Genomic DNA, 23233 nt, shown 5'->3' with positions numbered 1-23233 from the left:
TTGGACCAAATATAGAAGTTTGTGACACCTCAAAGATAGACAGCCAAGTTCATTGGTGGATCAGATAGATGATGAGGGCCAAGTCTACCTTATACTCCATATAAAAGTAAGAAGAAATGATTCATGAAACTGCTTCTAGTGCTTGTGCCAGGGCAAAAACTGCCCATCAAGTGTAAATACAATTAGTGGAAGGTGAAACACTTATTGAGAGGGTAAGGGCAAAAAATTCTTATTCTTGTGTATGTGGGAAGGAGGAGGGGAGAACAAAGGGAGTCAAGCCTTTTAAAATTAAGGTTTCCCTCACATAGATGATATTTTTATGGTATCTCTCCAGTGTGAGTTTTCTCTTGTCTCAGAACAGAACACCAAGTGAAGGCTTTTCCACATAGATGACGTTGCTAAGATTTCTTTGGCTGTGATTTCTTTCATGTGGTCTTAGGCTAGTATTATAGGTGAAGGCTTTCCTACATAGGTGGCATTTATGCTCATAATTCCACAAATTCATAAAGGTCCTGAGCTGGATCCATTTGGAATACCAATTCAAAGAAATGACTGTGCCAGTTTCTATCTTTGAGAAGTGGTATTAGGGGCTATCATGGACTTATCTTTGCCTGTGAACTGACATGGAAAGCATACTCCACTTCTAAACTGTGACTTTTGACAAGTTTATTAATCTCTGTGCTTCCATTTCTTCATCAGTAAAACTAGGAACAATAATTGTCTCACTGGGTGTTGGGGAGGAGTAAATGAATTAATTAATGTATGTAAGGTGCTTAGAACAGAATCAAGCATGTAAGAAGCACTCCAAGAGTCTTAGGTGTCTTGCTTATAACTTGTTTTGTCATTCCAGCTACCTCCTCCCTTTGGTTAGCTTTTCATCCCTCTTTCAGATTATGTGAACTTGTTAAGGCTTCCAGTCTCCATGGTCCTTCCTGGGAAGACCTATCATGACAAACCAATTACCTTCTTATGATCCAAGCTGATATGATATTAGAGAAGAAGGGGTCTTTTCATGGCTGAAAGTTTGTAAATTGGTGACTGTGGATGACCATATTTCAGCATGTGACTAAGACTTCTATAAGAAAGAGGCATGACCATTGGGTCAACCTTCTCTGAGACCCTAAATCTAGTCATGACCAAAACTTACACTTCTCAGCTTTGTGGTGAATCACAACATTTTGATTTTTGCTCAAGTTGGATTTCTGTCCCCTGCATCCATGTGGTAGAAAACTGACATTCCTTTATTGTTAAGCCACAGAAATCCAGATTTCTTGGGAGTATGGTGGAAATGCCTGTATGGTCAAGATGTTGTTCTCTTAGAGGCGCCTTGTGAGCCACTGTATTAGTCAGCCAAAGGGGTGCTGATGCAAAATAGCAGAAATTGGTTGGTTTTTATAAAGGGTATTTATTTGGGGTAGGAGCTTACAGATACCAGGCCATGAAGCATAAGTTACTTCCTTCACCAAAGTCTATTTTCATGTTGGAGCAAGATGGCTGCCGACGTCTGCAAGGGTTCAGGCTTCCTGGGTTCCACCCTTCCAGGGTCTTGCTTCTTTCTGGGTCCAGGGTTCCTTGCTTCCCAGGGCTCCAGCTTCAGCACCAAACGCTAACATCAAAACTCCAACATTAACAGCCCTTACCTCTGTCCTTTGCCACGTCTTTTATCTGTGAGTCCCCACCCTTTGGGGGGTGGGGACTCAATGCCCTACTGGCACAAGAGGTTTACATAATTACTTAATCAAGTAAACCTATGAATCCGATATAATCTAATATGCCCAGAGGAAAAGATCAGTTTACAAACATAATCCAATATTTATTTTTGGAATTCATCAATACTATCAAACTGCTACAGCCACCTTCATCATTAACAAATTAGTACAACAGTTTTTTTCCCCCTAAATTTACCTTCCAGCTTACCAGCCGACAGCGTATGGAGGCCGAAAAGCTTTTCTGAAGGGAGGATAAACATGTCCAAGTGCTACTTTGAAGGATCCTGGGTAGTATGAAAGTACTCAGTGCCATTTAGTGGGGTGGGGGGGCTTGGGAAACTCAGGAAGTAATGGAGAAGGCAGGGAAGAAAGTCTCAGGGAGGCTGGAGACAGGAGAGGCAGAGCGATACAGTTAGGGTAGAGTGAGGCAGGAGGCAGGCATTGTGAGGCCCTCACACCTCCTACCTTCTCCCCAGTGCCAACTCTTTAAAACATATCTGATTCCCAGGTACTTCCAGGGCACCATCAAAGGCATAAGGCAGCAGGAGGTGAGAATATGATAAAAGAAAGGAAGAGCAGGGTACTTAGAACAAAGATGACAGAGAGAGTTCAGAGAGAGAAGGTGGGTGAGGTGAGAGAAAGGGGCTGGATCAGGAGCTAGGAGAGCACTGGCAATGAGGGGACTCAATGAGACTTGGAATTTCACCAAGCAGGGCCGACCTCAACAGCCCCCAGGTGAAACCCGGGAATTCACAGACCCCAGGGCCTCTAGAGAAGCTTGATCTCCAGAAGTCAGCTTGCTTCATGAAGACGGTATCTTCATGGAATCAGAATGGATTTATAAAACCTGTTTTCTCCCCCAGTCCATTCTGTCAGGAGGCCACAGAATGAGGACTTCCAGAAGTTGGTTCTGAATTTAAAGAAAAGTCCCCTATATGTCACAGGAGCCTATGAATTTGGGGGATTCTGGTCAAGAGAAACGGTGGCTCCTTTTCTTAATCCCTGCAGAAGGCCAGTTTACGTTGGAGACAAACGCCCCGGCTAGGTAGTTGCTGGGCGTCAAGCATGAGCTTTAGGGCAAGAGTTACTGGCCCTCCCGACTTATCCTGGGGAAATGTGTTCACAAATCCAGAAAAAAGCAAATTTTCAATTCTGATTAAGTGATGGGTGCAGTCTCGCGCGAACGTCTTCGGCTTCCCCACTGCTTCGCTGCTGCTGTCGCGACGACAGGACTCGGTACAGGGGAACATTGTTCACACGTGGGGGTTAGCCCCAGATCCCCCCCAAAGGCCAGTGCCCACCTAGCAGAGAGCTCTGGCCAAGGCGGTTTCCAAGCCCACGCCCACACCCGCAGAGTCCCAGCGAACAGCAGGTGTCACCCTTCTGCTGCCAAACCCCAGCTGCCTCCAGTTGCCTCGCGCTCTTTCCAAACTTCGGAGCTGCAGCCGGGCCAAGGGGCCTGCGCGCACCTGCACGTCGCCTGCGCGCTCCCGCGCGGCGGGTCCGCGCGCTTCCGTCCCCTCGCCCGACGGGGGGAGGGCGGCAGGTGCGGGTGGAAGTGAGCGCGCGTCTCCGATGGCGGAGACTGAACTTGCAGCTGGGGTGGGGAGGGCAGCTCGTGCGTGCACGTCCCTCCCCTTTTCCCTTGCAGTTTTCCAGCGCTGGGAGGACCTCGGCGGAGGCACCGCTAGCGCTGCGGCAAGGGGGTGCTGGGACCATGGCTGCGGCCCCCGCTCCGGCCCTGGCCCCCGACGCGGCCGAGGTCCCGACACGCCTGCAGTACCGCGTGCAGCTGCACTTCGTGACCGAAGAGCAGCTCCTCGGGACAGTGCCGCTCTCGTCCCCCAACCCCAAACCTCTGCGGCTGGAGGTGCGCCCGGCAGGGCAGGAGGCGGACGCCACGGTGACTGACGGTGAAGTACTGGGCGCGACCGACGCCCGCTGAGTCGGGCTCGGAAGTTGGGGCCCCTGCGTGCGCGAGCGCGGGTGTAGGCGGGCGGCGGCGTGTCTCAAGTACGTGCGAGGCCCGGCGCGCGTGTGGGGGGAAGTGCGGCTTAGTGCAGCCGGCGCGCGTCTATAGGGCCGCGGGTGTAGAGATGTGCGCTTGGGATGGCTGGGCCGGCAGGGGCGCGGGTGTGTGCCCGGCGCGCGCACAGGAGCCAGGGTTGCGCACTCCCGGTCGCCCTCAGCAGTCGTGCAGCCCCAGCCGCTCGTTAGCGCGAAAAGCTGGCCAGGTCCCCAGCCCCTCCCCTGTCCCGGGAAAGACCCCCACCCATCCCGTTCTGCCTTCATCGAGACAGCTTTGCAGCTGCAAGCGCACCAGCCTTGGATCCAAGCACTGGGTAAATATTGGCAAGTCTGTAACTCAAGCCAACTTAAACCTCCGATATTTCTTCTCTTAACACACATTTGTGGGGAAGAAAACTTTATGGATGCGGAAGGTGAGATTCCAGGAAAAGAGGCTGCGCATTTCCTGCTGGGAACCTTTTTCAGGGGCAGAACAGGACGGCAACCGAGTTCTAGGTGCTTCCAGGCCTGTGTGTTTCTGGTTCCCTTTTCAAGACGTCGGGGCCACTTCAGTTATACCTGAAAGCTTTCTGGTGGAGAAGTTCTGAAGTATAGAAAAGACGGAGCCAGGCGCGCGCCACACCGAGAGGCCGTGGAGGCCAGTGCGCACCCGCCTGGGCATTACTTTTTAGTTCAACAGGTGACCTTTATCGAGGACGTGCAAGCGCCACTCCCTGAGCTCCGTGAGCTATTTATATGTCAGGGGAATACTTCTAATCTTCGTAGGATCTGGACCCTCCTGAGAATTGGAGGAAGCCCATGGACCCTGGTCTCAGGACATGTGCATACTTGTGCGCAGACTTCGCATATAAATATGAGCCCCACCCCCACAGCTCGTGTTAAATACCCTATCCTAGTGAGTGTAGTGAGCAGAGCCCCCCGAGGGTGGCATGGACTTCCCGGGTTTCTTCCAGCTCTAACGTGGAGAGTCTGAGCAGGTTGAAATTGCTCTGCACTGTGGTTTGGTTCCTGTGGGAATTGCAAATCCCTGGCAGGTACTCTTGTTCTGGGACAATAAGCTACAAGTTCACTGCTGCATCTTCGGGGCCTTAGAACAGTGCCAGGCACATAGTAGGTACTTAATAAGTACTTAATGGGGAGTGAAAGAGCCTTAGAATGTCTCTTCTCCCTTTGTACTAGGCTGGGGATAGGCAGGTTAGAGTCTTTTAAAAAATTAAATGCCATTTCGCTACTGTCTTAGGAAACTTAAGACTTGGCAAGCTATCAAAACCCTTACTCAGCAACTCACTGACTTATCTTTTGGATGCCAAGGGGAAAGGAATAGCTTTTGGTGTTTCTCTTGGGAATTCAGAACTTTAAGGTGCGGGAAAAGAATTCAGTTTGCCTATTGTGGGAATTTTGTTTATTCTGTGACCATAGAGAAACAAAAAAACAGATTTGAGATTTAGGCATTACTGGGTGTCCTGTGATTTTTCTTTCCCACAAATGTGTGTATTAAGAGAAGCAATATCTGAGATTCAATTGATTGGAGTTGTAGAATCCCCAACACATTACCCAATGCCTGACCTATGAATACATAATTATTGTATGAGAAGAATAAGCTCCTTCTAAACATAGTTAATCAAGTCCAGGGATGACCTTTGTGATTGATTGACTGGTTGATTGGACCACACAGTGGAAATGAAAAGAATAACCAGAGATAAGGCAGACAATCATTGACACATGATTTTGATTAATTTCTTGGGAAAAATTCTCTGAAAGGAAGCAGAGAACTCACTCTAGTAACAGTCTGAGTCCTGAGAATCTCTCTATATATTAATGCACTTACTAAAGCTCAGTGTTCTTTTACAAAGAGTTTTTGGCAAGAAACTACTGCAGAGTTTTTGTTTACTATTCCATCAACTAGACTCCTCTGGATGGTGGCTAGCTGTGTTACACTTAGCAAGTTATTCACTCTCTTTAAGCTACAGTTTCCTCACCTGCAAAAGAAGGATACATAATAAAGTCGTAATATGATCAAAAGAAATATTGCATGTACCATGCTTAGGACAATGACTAGCATGCATTTAGATCTCAAAAAGTGCTAGTTACTATTATTAATATTATATTTACTTTCTATACCAAAAGCAACACTTTCCTTCCACTCTTCTGAGGAGTAACTGGGCTGTGTTTTTGTGAAGACTTTCCAAAGGAGACTCTATTAAATCTGGCAGATAACACGGAAATTTTGGCTAATCTTTTAGATTCCTATGTCAATAGCTTGTCATATAAAGAATGGAATAGAGCAAACAGTTTATTTTGACTTACACACTACAAAATGGGTGAAGATTTTATGAAGGGAGCACACCAAGGGCTCCAGCAAGTAATGCCGTCTAGCCTGTGAATTCTGAAGACATTCATTTATTCTTTTTTTTTTTTTTAAGATTTTTTATTATTTATTTCTTCCCCCTTCCCCCCCCCTCCCCTACCCTGGTTGTCTGTTCTCTATGTCTGTTTGCTGCGTCTTCTTTGTCCGCTTCTGTTGTTGTCAGTGGCATGGGAATCTGTGTTTCTTTTTGTTGCCTCATCTTGTTGTATCAGCTCTCCATGTGTGCGGCGCCATTCCTGGGCAGGCTGCACTTTCTTTCTCACTGGGCGGCTCTCCTTATGGGGCACACTCCTTATGCATGGGCTCCCCTACGTAGGGGACATCCCTGCGCGACAGGGCACTCCTTGCGTGCATCAGCATTGCGCATGGGCCAGCTCCACATGGGTCAAGAAAGGCCGGGGTTTGAACCATGGACCTCCCATGTGGTAGAGGGATGCCCTAACCACTGGGCCAACTCCGCTGCCTCTATCTTTTCTTAAATATATTTTGAGTTACTGCCCTGCTATGAGTATGCCTTAGGGCAAGCTTAATTCCTTCCATAATACCTAGTATACATCAGATACCAGTGAATGTTTCTGGAGTAAATCAGTGCGTTAAATCAAGAATTTTTAAATCTTCCTAAATAAACTTAAGATACTGAGCACTGAGGGGACAGAATCAGCATTTCCCGAAGGTAGGTAAGATACTGACTTTCCTTACAATCTAGAGGGATGTTGTGGGTTAAACTGTGTCCCCCCAAAAGCTACGTTGAAGTCCCAGCCCTTAGTAGGTATGAATGTGACCCTGCTTGGAAACAGGATCTTTGCAGATGTGGTCAAGCGAAGGTGGCCTTACAAAAAGAGGAGCAGAGACACAGGTACAGAGACACAGGGGGGAGGCCGTGTGAAGACAGAGTTTGGAGCGATGTGGCTACAAGCCAAGGAATGCCGAGGATCACTGGTGATTGCCGGGAGCTAAAAGAGGCAAGGCGGGACTCTCCCCTTCAGGTGTCAGGGAGCATGGCCTGCTGACACCTTGATTTCAGACTTTTAGTCTCAGTGAGTTCCTGTTGTTTGAAGCCACTCAGTTTGTGGTACCCTGTAGTGGCAGCCTTGGAAACTGAGACAACGCCTGTGGATGGGATCCTGCAGCCAGTCACCTGCATGTGGTATAAGCTTCATGACTTCTCATTCAACAAATAGTAATTGAACGTATATTCAGTGCCAATTTCTGTGTGACTGGTAAATGAGCTAGACAAAGACTTGCCCTTGTGGAGCTAATATTTTAATCATGGGAAGACAGTAGTCAAGGATACAAGCAAGATAATTTTAGACTGAGATAAATATTTTGAAGGAAAAGAGCAAAATGTTGAGAAAAAGAGCTGGAGGGAAGGAGGCCAATTTAGAGACTGGTCAGGGACAGCCTCTCCGAGGACGTAATATTTGATCTGAGGCAGCAAGGTGAACGGATGCAGCGAAAGAAAGAGCTGGAGGAAAAATATTCTGGGCACAGGATTAGCAGGTAGAAAGGTTGAGAGGCCTGGAAGGAGTTGACGTGTTTGAGATGGCCAGTGGTAGCTGGAGCTTGGTGGACTGGGGGACAATAAGAGTTATAGTTAGCATTCCAGTTATCACTGTAGCTTAACAAGCTGCCGGAAACTCGGTCACTTAAAATAGCCATCTTATCATGCTTCCGATTCTGTGCGTTAGGACTCAGGCAGGACTTGGCCAGGAGATTGTTTTGCTGCTTGTGGCATCGAGTGGATTATTGCTGGAGGCTTCAAAAAGAGAAGGAACCTGAAGTGGGGAGTCAGAGAAGGCCCCAGGGAGAGCCAGAAGTCAGCAGAGACCAGACGAGCAGACGCCAGGAGAGAGAGGTCACCACGTGACGGGAGGCAGAGCTGTGAGCGAGGAACCCCAAAGCCAACCAGCCCGTGGGTGCTGCAGACTTTGGGAAGAAACAATCTTGCCAACACCTTGATTTTGGACTTCTGGCTTTCTAAACTGTGGGCCAATAAATTCCTCTTGACAAATTAAGATATCTACACATATATGCATATACACATACTCACTAATTGTCAGAGGGACAATAGTAATAGGAATTCAGAGGTACTGTAATGATATGACTCTCTATCCTGAATTGGAAACTAGCTAAGAATTGGCACAGGAGATAGATAAATGGAGAATGGCACAATGACCAAAAAGTCTGGGTTTTGATGTGTACCCCATGATCTTTTCCCCACCCCTACCCCCAAATATTATAGGCCTCTACCTTTGGGCAAGCACCCCAGAAAACAGCCCTGCAGGCAGACCTGCCAGGTGATGAGAGGGAGGGACCTGAGTCAGCCAGGCTCACTGCCTTCCTCCTCCCAAATTCCCAGTCAGAATTCTGGGGGCAGGAGGTGTGGGTGGGGGTGGTAGAGAGGCCAAAATTGTTACTGGAACACAGTATTTCCCAATGAGGGCAGGCAGAGCATTTGTCTGGGAGGATTCTTCATTGTGAGGGACATTGCAGAATGTCAGTGTCCCTGGCCCCTTGGCAGCGAACGCTCACAGTGCCCGCTAATCCTCTCCAGTACCTGTGAAAAGGAAGAACATCCTCCATGCATTGGCAGAACTCCCTCCTGGACACGTGAGGGAGGAGAAATGCATCATTGCCCCCAAAAATCACTAACTTGGAATGCACTTTTAACACGCCTCCATCCCAACTATCTGAAAGTATTACGTTCATCTTTGGCACAGTCATGTCCTATCCCAAGCAGCACAAGTACACACGTGTGTGTGTGCACAGGCACGCAGACTCAAATCCAACCATTTAACCCTAGCAGCTGTTTAGGTGTTTTGTTGTACTGAAGAGTTATTAAAAATATGGAATACAGTCAGAATCCTGCCAAGTAACCAAGTAACTCCTTTCTTTTACTGTTGTTTTCCCAAGAGCAGTACTTTCGAGACTTCATTATAACTTTACAGGAAAGATGCTTAATGTGACTAAACTGAGATTTTTGTATTTGTGTTCCAGCATTATGGAATGCATAATGAAGGGAAAGAGTTTCTTTTCTCTATCAGGCAGAAATCATACCTTGAATAAATGATAAACGGAAAACCAAGACATTTGTGTGGCTGAGTCTAAAGTCACCAATAGTCAAAACAGATGAAAAGACTTGATTTCCTGGCCAAAGGCCCTTTAAAATTTCTTTCTTTCCCCATTTTCTATGGTTGTATTTCATTGCCGTTCCTTACTCAGTACTGGTAAATAAGCCAGTTCAAAGATAGGCAATCCACTGATTGATACTTCTATCAAATGCTACTTGGACGAATGAAGAGGCATGGGGATCTTGTGAATAAACTGTACATGGCATTGTTTCTTCTAATTTTTATTATTTTTAAATTTTATTTCTCTCCCCTTCCCCCCCATTTTTCTGCTCTCTGTGTCCATTCACTGTGTGTTCTTCTGCGTCCGCCTGTATTTTCAGGTGGCATTAGGAAACTGTGTCTTTATTTTGTTGCGTCATCTTGCTGCATTAGCTCTCCGTGTGTGCAGCTCCACTCCTAGGTGGGCTGTGCTTTTTTCACATGAGGCAGCACTCCTTGTGCGTGGGCCTCCCCTATGCGGGGGCACCTTTGTGTGGCAAAGCGTTCCTTGTGCGTGGCAGAACTGTGCATGGGTCAGCTCACCACATGGGTCAGGAGGTCCTGGGTATAGAACCCTGGACCCTCCATGTGGTAGGCGGACACTCTATCAGTTGAGCTACGCCCGCTTCTCTCTTCTAATTTTTAGAGTCAGCACTTGAAACAAAGAGGCCACTGACGTAAGGAAATATCACAGACAATATTTGTACTTGGTGTAGAGGTTGACCACAGCACATATGAGAGAATTACTTTAAAAGATGACATTTATAAAAATGTACCAGGTTAGAGCCATCAAGAAGATGAAAATCCCCTTTGTCCATCCTTCCATTCATCAGAGGTGAAATGTGCCTGCTTACCCCTGGCTGTCTGAAAAAAAAGGGTGAAATGGGTGCATTCTCTCATCAGTATCCTTCTCCTCCTCCCCCATGATTTTCCTCCCTTACAAATTCCTAGTGCCCAGTGCCCGGGAGTTGTTCCCATCCTCTTCACTTGCCTCTCCAACACAGCCAGGGTTTATTTGATGCTAATGAAAGCTGAAAGACTTAGGTTCCCCCTGTGCATTTGCGTTTTAGTAGGAGACAAATCCATTAGAGTAATGACTAAATTCTTGAATATGGTCTTCAGATCTCAGAGATTTCCGAGTATCCCAAATCACTTTGTAGTCGTAATATTTACCTCTGTTTGGCTAAGCTACTCTTCGTGGTAGGTGCCAGACACATTTTCTCTAATCCTTGCAGGAACCTGAAGAATAGAGAATATTGGCATTGTTTGACTGGCCTTTTTTTCCCCAGGTATATTGTCCTCCTCAAAACCTGACTACTTGCCCCATTCCATTATGCCTATTTGGTACCATGCAGTGAAGGACTTTTAGCCACAAATTCAAAACTAGGTTTGTCCATAGAATGAGGAAACATTTGTTCCTTGTGTTTGGAGGGAGCTGGATCCTTCAGTGAACTTAGAGACCTTCCTAGTGAGAGTGTAGATTGACTGACAGTGCTGAGTGACCTTTTGCCATATTTTAGACAGAATAGAGGTTTTTAAAAAAATCCCCAGACCTATCATCTAAATAAAATTGTACATGACCTTCTCCTGTTAATTGCTCTTCAGCACTTTCACCTCTATTTGAAATTTTATGATGATTTGGCTGGCATGGGTTTGGGTCAACCAGATCACAGGAACCTTTCCTTAAGGCTTTTTTTTTTTTTAGGAGGTATTGGGGATTGAACCTGGGACCTTGTACATGGGAAGCTGGTGCTCAACCACTGAGCTACACCCACTCCCCAACTCATGGCCTTTTTATGTGCTCTTTCTTTTGCTGAAAATGCTATTCTGTGTCCATATCCCCGCCCCAACTCCTGGCCTATTTGGTCCTTCTCGCCCTTCAGTTCAGAGTTTGAAAGACACTTTATCAGAAAGGGCTTTTCATTGTGTGCACTCCCATGGTCCTGCTGCTCCCGCCACTGTGGAGCTCAGCCCTCTTTCCTTCATAGCAAGGACCACAACCTGTAACAAGAAGTAAAAACATTTTTGATTCACCCTTGGTTAAAAATGAAGTTGGAATCATAGGTCACAGATCTCATGAGTATTTAATGAGAGGCCTTGAGAGGAAGGGAAGAGGTTGAGCAAATGCTTTGAGAATGTGAAGGAGAAGGTTGAAGCCCATTTTCCAGTCGAGAACCTTAAAGCCATAAAAAATAAAGAGCATTAGCTAGGTCAGGTGAAAGTACTTTTTTTGGATGAGAGCCATGCATATTCTGAATTTTGTCATCATAAAATTGAATTCCTGGCTACTTTCTTTGCTAAGAAGGGTAAAAAGGTCTTTAGTAATATTTGTTTTACACTATAGAAAGTTTATTGTTTTCTCCTAGAAAATATGTCAACCCTGAGGCTACTATACTACTGAGAAGCTTGTTTAACATGCTTGTTATAGGATATTGCACTTACTATATATTTGTTTTAGGAAATTGCATTTAATAGAATGCTTGTTGTAGGAAATTGAGTTTATTCATGTAAGTTGTGCAGAGCACCATGATGAATAGCCTAACTTTCTTCCATAACTCTCCTCATAAGTAAGTTATAAGAATTAATTTCATTTGGATCCATGGAATTCATATTTATTGCACACCTATGTGGCAGGCACTATTCTGGACACTAAGGACATAGAAGTGTATTAGTTATCTATTGCTGTGTAACAAATTATCACAAATTTAGAGGCTTAAGACAATACCGGTTTATTATACTTTCTGTGGATCAGGAACTGGGAATGGCTTAGCTGAGTCCTCTCACAGGTACTGGCTAGTGCTGAGGTCTCCTATGAAGACTTGACTGGGGAATGATCCTCTTCTAAGCTCGCTTGTGTGGTTGCTGGCTTAATTCATTTCTCGAAGATTGTTGACTGAGGATCTCAGTTCCTTTCTGGCTCTTTCCTGGAGGCCTTCCTCAGTTCCTTGGTAAATGGACCTGCTCAACATGTCACCTTGCCCTGTCAAAGCCAGCAAGAGCCCGACGGCAAGATAGAAATCTTGGTCTTATGTAGCTGAATCACAGAAGTGGCACCCCTCACCTTGGCCATGTTCTCTTGGTTCGTCAGGAGGCCAGCCCACAATTTAGGAGAAGGGATTACACAAGGGCATGGACGTCAGGAGGTGGGGATCCTGGGGGCCACCTTAGAATCTGCCTGCCTAGAGCAATGAGCAAAACAAGCTCTTTTTACAAAGTTTATGTTCTAGTACCATTTAGAAGCCGTCGGGATCCTTGTCTGTGCTGGGCTCCCTATAGGCCTGTTTGAGAAAGATACACTTTGTGATTTTAACAGATTCATTGCTGAACACCACATGAAGCACCTTTCTTTTTTACATTAGGAATCAGGTATAATCCTGCCTGAAACCTGAAGGTGTTTGAAGTGAGTTACTGAACTAACACATGTATATAAAAGTATAATGAAGTCTCTCAGCGGAGCTGCAGTGATCAAGGCAACAGAAAACCAGATCCAGTGTGATGTGGGCTTCGAGGCCCTTCCTTCTGCTTTGACTAGCTGGATGGAAGAGGCCCCTGTTAATGAAGAAGACAGATACTGTTGTGGTAATAGCTATTTAATTTTTCAGTTCACTTTGCCTCATCAACTACTTTGCCTGGAGGCTTAGCTAGCTTTTTATCTTTGTGGAGAAGAGATGTTTTGAAGATAAACTTTGCCTTGTGCTTGGGTTCAGGCACTGTTCAGAGCACTTTTATTAAGTCACTGTAGCAGTTTGATTTGGTTATGAATTCTAAAAATAGATATTGGATGATGTTTGTAATCTGGTCTGTACTTGGGCATTATTAAGTTATGATTAAGGCTTTGATTGGGCTGTGTCATTAGGGCGTTGAGTTCCTACCCCTTGGTGGTAAGGGACTCACAGATAAAAGGCATGGTAAATGACAGAGTTCAGGGTTCTCCATGTTTGAGTTTTGATGTTGGAGTTTGATGCTGAAACCGAAGCTGGAGTCCCAGAACGTAAGCTCACAGAGGAAAGAGAAGCAAGCCCCAGAAAGAGAAGAACCCTGAACCAGAGAGAAGCAAGACCCTGGAAGGGTGGAACCCAGGAAGCCTGAACCCTCATAGACATCGGCAGTCATCTTGTGCTAACACGTGAAAATAACTTATGCTTTATGGCCTGGTATTCGTAAGCTCCTATCCCAATTAAATACCCTTTATAAAAAGCAACCAATTTCTGGTATTTTGCATCAGCACCCCTTTGGCTAATACAGCCACTCACAGGGGAGAAAGAGTGAGCTGCTATTTCAAATTTCAGAAATTACAGAGAGGTTTTATAGGGTGAAACAAAGAACTCTGTACAAGATAGAAAGGTGAAAGAGAGAAGAGGGAAGCAAGCTAGAGACTTCACACTGGTTTTGTGGATTTGCTACATTTTAGGGGATAGATGGGACACTCTTTGGATATTGCTATCAACTGTACTAGCCATATTTATGGCTGTAAGTAATTTCACAATCCTTGGCATCTACCTAGTTATGGGTTCAAGATTTATATTTTTAAAGAGATAGAGCTCCCTTTAGATATATACCCAAAAGAATCGAAAACAAGGACTCGAACAGATACTTGCACACCAATGTTCATAGCAGCATTATTCATAATAACCAAAAGGTGGAAACAACCTGAGTGTCCATCAAGAGATAAATGGATAAGCAAAATGCAGTATATAAATCTGTATCATCAGGATCTTCCAAAGAAACAGAACCAACAGGAGATTTATGTCTTTATATTATCTATAGATATAAGGAATTGGCTTGATTGCGGGAGCTGTCAAGCTTGAATTCCATAGGGCAGGCTGCAAATTCCGGTAAAAGTAATGTTGAAGTCTTGAGTCTAAATTCCTTAGGGAAAGCTGCTGGCAGGCTGTAAATTCAGAAAGCGTTGATGTTGAAGTCTTGAGGTAGAAATTCTTCCACCCTCTGGAACTCTCAGTTCTTGTTGCTAAGATCTTTAACTGATTGGATGAAGCCCACCCACATTTTAGAGGGCAAGCTCCTTTACTTGAAGTCAACTGATTGTAGGTGCTAAACCCATCTATGAAATACCTCCACAACTAGGCCAGTATTTGACCAAACAGTTGGAGACCATAACCTAGCTAAATTGACATGTAAAATTAATCATCAAATCATAGAATACACCTTTCGGCCAGAACCGTCATCTTGCAGTAATTTGCCAAAATGATGGACACAGAGAAAGAGGAGAGGCTTTTAGAACATGGAGTTGCCCCTTTGGCCACATATATTAATCTACAAGAAAGGTGCTATCGTGGACATAAAGGGATTGGGCACTGTTCAAAAAGGAAAACCCCACAAATGTTACCATGGCAAAACCAGAAGAGTCTACAGTGTTACCCGGCATGCTGTTGGTGTCGTGGTAAACAGCTTAGGCAAGATTCTTGCCAAGACAATTAATGTATATATTGAGCTGAGATAGCTTCCTAAAATGGGTGAAGGAAAATGATCAGAAAAGAAGGAAGCCAAGAGAAAGGTACCTGGGTCTACCTGACGTGCCAGCCTGCTCCACCTAGAGGAGCACACTTTGTGAGAGCCAATGGGAAAGAGCCCGAGCTACTGGAACATATCCCCTGTGAATTCATGGAATAAGAGGTATAAAATAAATAAATATTGTGGATTGTAAACAAAATAAAACAATAGAATACTATTCAGTCTTAAAAAGGAAAGAAGTACTCATATATGCTACCATGAATGAACCTTGAAAATGTAATGCTAAGTGAAAGAAGCCAGACACAAAAGGAAGCGAGTATATGATTCCACTTATTTGAAATATCTAGAATAAGCAAATTCATAGAGACAGAAAGTAGATGAGAGGGGGAGAGTATAAACTACAATGTAAACTATAATCCGTGCGGCATAGCAGTGCTCCAAAACATATTCACCAAATGCAATGAATGTATCAGACTGATGAAAGAGGTTGTTGATGTGGGAGGAGGGGGTGGGGTGTGGGATATATGGAAACCTCTTATATTTTTTAATGTAACATTTTGTGTGAGCTGTGTATGTTTTAAAAAAAGACAATAAATTTGCTAAATAAAAAAAAAATGGATAAAGGGGTCCAGGGAGGGAGAATGGGTAGTTATTGTTTAACAGATAAAAAGCTTCTGTTTGGGGTCAAGAAAAAGTTTTGGTACTGCATAGTGGTGATGGTAGTTCAACATTTCAAATTAATTAATACCACTGAATTGTACTTAAAAAAGTTAAAATGGCAAATTTTATGTTATAGATAATGTTGCCACAATAAAATTTAAAAATATGTAAAAAGAAAAAGAGATGGATATGGACTCTGTAAAGGCTTGAGAGAATGCCTTGGATCTCAGGTATCAGGAAATTAAAGATTAATAAAAACCCATAAAGTAGAATAGGGAAGAAGAAAGTGAATCAAAATTGTGTGCAATGATCTTAGCGTAACCAAGTCTAGCTAATGACATTGAGATCCCAAGATATTTGTGGATATTGCAAATTAATGAGAGATATTGTGCTGCACTTGGAAAAACACTGAGGCACAGTTCAGAAACTGACCTAAGACATCTGCTTTCAAAGAGCACAGCTGACATGTGAACCCAACCGTCTAGTCTAGAGTCTGAGCTCTCATAATCCTTCGCTGTACTGGGATGAGCAAAGTTCCATGCAATTGCTTCATGAATTTCCTTTGGCCTAAGTTGAGTTTTTCTTACAAGGAAACTCATTTCTTTCTCTTCCTTTTTTTTATTTTTTTATTTTTTATGTATAACTGAGCTTTACCTTTTTTTTTTTCCCAAATTCTACTCAATTTATTCATTTTTTAAAAAAATATTACATTCAAAAAATATGAGGTCCCCATTCACCCCCACCGCCCCCACCCCACCACTCCCCCCAAAGTAACACTCTCCCCCATCATCATGACACATCCATTGCATCTGGTGAGTACATCTCTGGGCATCACTGCACCCCATGGCGTATGGTCCACACCATAGCCCACACTCTCCCACGTTCCATCCAGTGGGCCATGGGAGGACATAGAATGTCTGGCAATTGTACCTGCAGCACCACTCAGGACAACTCCAAGTCCCGAAAATGCCTCCACATCTCATCTCTTCCTCCCATTCCCCACCCCCAGCAGCCACCATGGCCACTTTTTCCACATCAATGCCACATTTTCTCGATTATTAACCACAATAGTTCATGAATAGAATATCATTAAGTCCACTCTAATCCTTACTGTATTCCTCCTTCCTGTGGACCTTGGCTTGGTTGTGTCCATTCCACATCTATGTCAAGAGGGGGCTTAGATTCCACATGGATACTGGATGCATTTCTCCTGCTTTCAGTTGTAAGCACTCTAGGCTCCATGGTGTGGTGGTTGACATTCTTCAACTCCATGTTAGCTGACTGGGGTAAGTCCAGTAAATCAGAGTGTAGGAGCTGAAGTCTGTTGAGGCTCAGGGCCTGGCTATCATATTGTCAGTCCAGAGATTCAAATCCCCTAGATATATCTTAAACCCCAGCACCAAATACAATTCCAGTAAAGTAGCATGAAAGGCTTGTGAAAAGAGATCATCTCTGAGTCCAGCTCCATCACGCAGAAACACAGCTCCAAAGAAGGGCCAACCGACATGGCAGTGAACTCCATCTGCCATGACCATAGAACCTGTGGGTCTCTTTAGCCCTCAAAAGAACCAATACCTGGGGTTGTATCTACTTTATCTGTCTCCAGGACTCTGCTCAGGTGTGCATAAGGGCAATCCTTCTGACAACCTCCAGACTCTTTTTTTAGAGAACTCATAGCCATATGAACTCATTTGTCTTTTCCATTTCCCCCTTACTTTAGGTCAAACAGCATTTTAAACTCCTGTTATATGTAGACAGGGATATTCTGCTGGTCCGCATTGAACCTTTAATTCAAGGTCATTTTCTAGTTATGTCATCAGCTGGTACTTGGTAGTGATCCCTCGGTGCCAGGGAGGCTCATGCCCGGTGTCATGGCCCACGCTGGGGGGAAGGCATTGCATTTACATGCTGAGTTTGGCTTTGAGACTGGCCACATTTGAGTAACATGGAGGCTGTCAGGAGGGAACCCTTAGGCACAGTGCTGCTCTAGGCCTTGTTCTTATTTCAGGTGTATAGGCTCACAAGCATAGTCATTAGTATCAGGGGGTCACTGTTGGACCCTCATTCCTTCCTGGTCCTTGCTGTTGCACTTGGGGAACTGCCGCTGCTCCCCCTAGGGACCACGACAGAGGCCCCCCCACCCCCGGCCAGGAACCCAGTACCCCCCCCAGCTGTTGTTTTTAATTGTTTCCACTATGAGTATATCCAAACATTTCCATGCACCCTGGACACATGCCCTGTATAACTCCCTGTCAACCATATGTCCCCTGTCAATAACATCCCAAACCAGTATTCCTCCGCTGCCATTGTTGAACCACTCTGTGATCCAAAACTTCCTGAACAGTGAAGCCCAGTATAATGTCAGGTTCCCTTAATAGTAAAATGGAATATAGAGATGAGTTTAAAAGTTAGATATAGAATATATATTGATTTGGAAAAATTCTGCATCCTATCTTTTTCTTTTCTTTTTTCCCTAATTATTGAGCTTCTCTTCACAAGAGCCTTAGATCACAGTAATTCATATATACAATATACAGTAGTCCCACATATCCATTATAAAACCTTTTCCCTTCCACAGAGATAATCTTTTAACTTATTCATATCATATTTACTGAAACTGATGTACAGATATTCAGACAATAGCTTTCAAAAAAGGTAACATTTGTGTTTACATTGTGGTTTATACTTTAGGCTATACAGTTTTCTAAATTTTTTAGTTATCCTATGTTTTACATTATAGTTTACATTATTAGTCTGTCGTCCCCTATATGTTTTTGGTGTAATATTACATGTTTTATATCCATCCTTGTGTACTCTTGTGAAACACTTCCCTTGCCCTCACATTTACTCTGGTTGCATCTATTCAACATCTATTTCCCCCTCCCCTTGGGGCCCACAGTGACAGTCAATCTTCATTTCCTGAGGAGCCACTTTCAGAGATACTTGCAACAGTGCTGAGGACCTGACCCGCTCAACTGCCCTGATGCCCTGGGAGCCACCATTTCTCTTGAGAGATACATCTTTCTCTTTCTTTAAAGCTTATTTTACTTATTTCTTATAAGTGAAAGGATATGATATTTGACTTTTGTGCCTGGCTGATTTCATTCAATATGAGGTCTTGAGGTTCATCCATGTTGTAGAATGTATCAAAACGGCATTCCTTTTTACAGTTGAATAATATTTCATTGTATGCTTATACTGCCTTTTGTTTATATACTTCAGTTGCTTGCTTCTACCTTTTATCCATTGTGAATAATGCTGCTATGAACATGGGCATGCAAATATCCATTTGAGTCCCTGTATTCAATTATTTTGGATGTATACCTAGAAGTGGAATGCCAAACTGTTTCCATGGTCACTGCACCATTTTATATTCCTACCAACAATACCTGAGGTTTCCTATTTTTCTGCATCCTTGCCAACACTTGTTATTTAATATTTTTTTAAAATAACTGCCATTGTAGAGGGTGTGAAGTGGTATCTAATGGTGGTTTTGATTTTTTCAGGAAACTCATTTCTGATTTCATATTTTTTTCTTCCTCAGAGAAGTTTAATTATCCTGTTTCCACAGATGGCTAGGACTGCAGTATACAAATTCTGTTTCATAGATTTCAGGAATATCATATCAGAAGAACAGAGAACATTAGAAATATAGGTAACAAATAGTAGTTTTTGAATCTGTAGAACAAGATCATTCGAAGAGACTGTGATTCCAAAATGAAATAAATTTATAGTCAGTACATTAAAGAGCTAGAGCTGAGGACCAATGCCCAATTAAGACCCTTTTCCACTTGTCTCCATAGGGAATATTTAGAATGGTTTCTCTTAACCCACTTATGATTTTTAAAAAAAGATTTATTTCTTGTCCCCTGCTGTTATCTGCTTTCTGTGTCCATTTGCTGTGAATTCTTCTGTGTCTGCTTATATTCTCATTAATCAGCTCTGGGAACCGATCCTAGGACCTTCCAGAGTGGGAGAGAGGCTATCATTCTCTTGTGCCACCTCAGCTCCCTGTCTCTTATTGTCTCTCCTCTGTGTCTCTTTTTGTTGCGTCATCTTGCTGCACCAGCTCTCTGCATTGGCCAGCACTCCTGCGCAGAGTGGCACTCCTGCATGGGCCGGCACTCTGTGTGGGCCAACCCGCTGCACAGGCCAGCTTGCCTTCACCAGGAGGCCCTGGGCATTGAACCCTGGACCTTCTGTATGGTAGATGGGAGCCCAACTGCTTGAGCTACATCTGCTTCCCATGGTTTTTATCTATCTCCATTAATGGTTGTGATTTTTCTTTTTCATTTACAAAGTTTTGTTTTATTTTTTCAACAAAGCTTTTGATGCCTTGATGTTTCAATTAGAATGGTAATAAATTATCTGGTGTTGACACCTTTCAATGTACTGCTTTCTTTGCGTTTTCCCAAATTATGAAGTGGCCCTTTCTGCTTCTCTTAAATAGGAACTTCTTGAGTGCAGCCATTTTGTCTTAAACTTACCTGCTTTCTAGGATGATAGTACAGTAGAGTCTAATTCTATGCAGCTTCCAGGGCAGAAAGTTTAATCTTTCCTTGGAATATATGGACCTAAAATCCATACCAAAATTACCCAGCCATTGCAGTGAACTAATTTATCTATAACCTCTCATGTAAGTGAATCAAGGTCCTCTTTGCTTTTCTAAGTTAATTTCATTCCTCTTGAGCCAAACTCTTTCTAATCAGAATGTGTACCTGAACTTTAAAATAGTAATAAGACAAACAATAAGACAAATGAAGGGAAGCAACAAAGTGTCAGTGTTTTGGAAATAATCTTTAGCTTCTCCCATTTTTTTTTTTTCAGGGCTTCTTTCTTAAATGTGTTATTATGCTTTTATTCAGCTCAAACCACAGAGGACAAAATATATCTGAAATTTGTAGGTAATACTTACCTTTCAAAAAATCCTGTGATTCTAACAAATCCAGTTCCTTAGAAAGCCAGAGACGTCACTTTTCTCCATGGAGATTTGATCCCATGCAAAGAGACATTATGCTGTTTGAAGAAGAACATTAACCATTAAATAAATTTTTCAAAGCAGCATATTTTGTAATTGGCAAGTTTCAAGATTATAAAATGGTGTAGTCATTTTCATTATTTCTGAGTGTCCATTCATTTGCAGTTCTGTGCCTGTACCATCATACCACCTTATCAGTTAGAAAAAATAACCAGTTATTTTTGTAATTTTTACTTTTGATAATTTGACAAAATTGTTGTCAGTAATTGGTGGATACAAGAGCTCCCAAATTTAGGAAAAGATACGTTCTTGCCCTTAAAGGTTTTAACTTGGTCGTCCTGGTTGACATTGTGGAGACCACCATCTCCTAAAATAGTAGAATTCAAGATGCTAATAATACAGTAGCAATTGAATAAGAGATATAAAGCATAGAGGAACCGAGGCATGAGTGGTTGAATAGTGATTGCTAGAAAGAACCATTTTTTTTTTTTAAGGTACTGGGCCAGGAATTGAACCCCAGACCTTGTATGTGGGAAGCCAGTGCTCAACCACTGAGCCAGATGGGCTCCCTTGAGTTGGTTTTTTCATTTGTTTGCTTGGTTTTTGTTTTTTTGTTGCCAGTTTTAGAAGGCATAGGGGATTGAACCTGGGACAACCTATGTGGGAAGCAGGTGCTCAACTGCTTGAGCCACAACCACTCCCTGTCCATTCCTTTTTTATAGCCTTAAGAGAATAATTAATAGATCTCACCTTTTCTACTCCTATTTGGACCTGTGTAACACATAACTGGCCCCTAACATTCTGCTCTTTCTCTTTGTCACACACTTTTCACCTTCAGCTGGGTAACTACCAGGTGGATTCATACTTGTGGACAGATCCTCAAATGCACATAAGTCTTCACGATTCTGAGAAACCCAGTCATCTTATGTCATTTCGTATATACCAGCCCTTTACTAGAGTATTAGCAAACGTCGTGTGATATATATTACGACAAGGATGGAAAACTAGGACTTTCACAGCTGACAGTCAGCAGAAATATTTTAAGTGGTGGCACATAAACATTATTTTTAAACATTTTAATTTGCTTAGTAGCTGACATAATGTAAATCTTAATCTCCCAACATATCCTTCCCCAAACAAAAATAGCAGGAAGACAAATACAACTCATACTTTCAGCATAACAAAAAGACAAATAATGTTCAAACTTCAAGATACTTGTAAATACAAAATAGAAACTAAATCCCAGTGAATTACCTTTCATCCTTCTGCTGCAAGCCATTTTGGGATATAAGAACATTGCCTAAAAAATTATATGGAATAGAGAAGGAAGAGTTAGCAGCAGGCCAGATAGTGATATAAAGTTATCACTGCAAGGAGAAAGTCCACTGTAAGAATGAAAATTACTGGAAGAAAAAAGTGATCTGATCAGAAATATCACAATGGGAAGAAACTTAAAAGTGCACACTGTGTGGAGAGGCAGTCATGGAAATTTAACAGTTCAGGGGAGAAGAAGGTTTAAAGGGAGAAGCACCTTAGAAAACCACACATTGAAGAGAAATAGAAGCAAGAGAGCAAATGTAGCTTCCTGCAAGGCAAAAAAAATCAAAGAACAAACAGTCCCCCATCTCCAAAAATAAGTGCCATCCAGTAAATTGACCACATTTCAGTATCCTGATAGAACAGTGCACTCTTTCACTTGGGATCTCTTAATCCACTCCTAATTCTAAGTTAGTTTATAAACACAATCTCAATACAGTGCCAGCAATACCAGCCCTCTACATAGAGATGCAGAGGCACATGCAATCTTCATTTATATACAACTACTATAAAAAATATGGCAGAAAATGAGAATGAGAATCAAGTTAATTCAGTTGATGAAAACTCTACCCATTAAATTAAATTAAATATTCTCCAACAAACATTTTAGGATATGAAAAAAATAAAACACCTTGAAACAAATTCAAAAGTCAAGCACAGAAATGAACACAAAACAAGAAGAGTTGATTGAATTTAGGAAAGACAGAAGAAAAAGTCATATAAGAAATGAAGACTAAGTTAAACCCTAAGGAATAAGGAATTCAAATGAAAAGTTAGTAAGGGCATTGAAGAAAATCAAGAAAACAACCGAGAATAAAAATGAGATTAAGAAATAAGAGAGAAAGTGAATGGAAATGTAGGCAAAATGATCTGATTAGGTATAATTGGAGTCCCTAAAAGATAGATGAAATGATGGAACATAATATTTAATACTATAATCCATAAACCTCTTTTATGTAAGTAAAAAAATCAGAATGAACCCTTTGACAGGGCTTACTGGGTACCAAGGAACATTGAGCAACTCTGTGACCTATCATAGTAAATCTATTAGACTTTAAAGATTAAAAAAAAAAGGTCCTCAGAGCTACAAGGCAAAAGAATAACTTGCAATAGCTAGAGTATTAGATTGGCTTTAGACTTCTCAAAAACAACATGTAAAGTGTGGCAAAAATAGAGCAGCGTTGTTGTATTTCTTAAATATGCAGTTCAGGGATTTGAATCCATGAGCCCTTCTTGAGAATGTTCTAGAATTCAACTAAGAATGAGTAGCTGAGCTTCAGCAAAAGATTTATGAGAATTTAATGTATTAAATTATACATTAATTAATACATTAATATATACATTAATGTAAGAGTACAAAAGTGGTTTGGGGAAGTGGAGTTGGCCCAAAGGACAGGGCATCCACCTACCACATGGGAGGTCCACGGTTCAAAACCTTGGGCCTCCTTGACCCGTGCGGAGCTGGCCCATGTGCAGTGCTGATGCATGCAAGGAGTGCCGTGCCACGCAGGGGTGTCCCTTGCTTAGGGGAGCCCCACACGCAAGGAGTATGCCCCGTAAGGAGAGCTGCCTGGCGTGAAAGAAAGTGCAG

The 23233-nt window shown here is 42.9% G+C and overlaps 1 protein-coding gene across 2 annotated transcripts in view; it reads left to right on the top strand.

The window, feature by feature from the left end:
* Positions 1 to 3194: 3194 nt before the first annotated feature.
* The window catches only part of LOC101443045 (histone-arginine methyltransferase CARM1-like), a 303051-nt gene continuing 283012 nt past the window's right edge, over positions 3195 to 23233 (top strand). For both annotated transcript variants that reach the window (XM_058301776.2, XM_071216706.1), the window contains exon 1: positions 3195 to 3622. In XM_058301776.2, the coding sequence (XP_058157759.1) occupies positions 3427 to 3622 (196 nt within the window). In that variant the 5' untranslated portion in view covers positions 3195 to 3426. The remainder of the gene's footprint in view (positions 3623 to 23233) is intronic.

The sequence above is a fragment of the Dasypus novemcinctus genome, chromosome 8, assembly GCF_030445035.2.
Source record: "Dasypus novemcinctus isolate mDasNov1 chromosome 8, mDasNov1.1.hap2, whole genome shotgun sequence".
NCBI lineage: Eukaryota > Metazoa > Chordata > Mammalia > Cingulata > Dasypodidae > Dasypus > Dasypus novemcinctus.
Note: the sequence above shows the minus strand (reverse complement) of the source record. Positions and strands in the feature narration are given on the sequence as shown.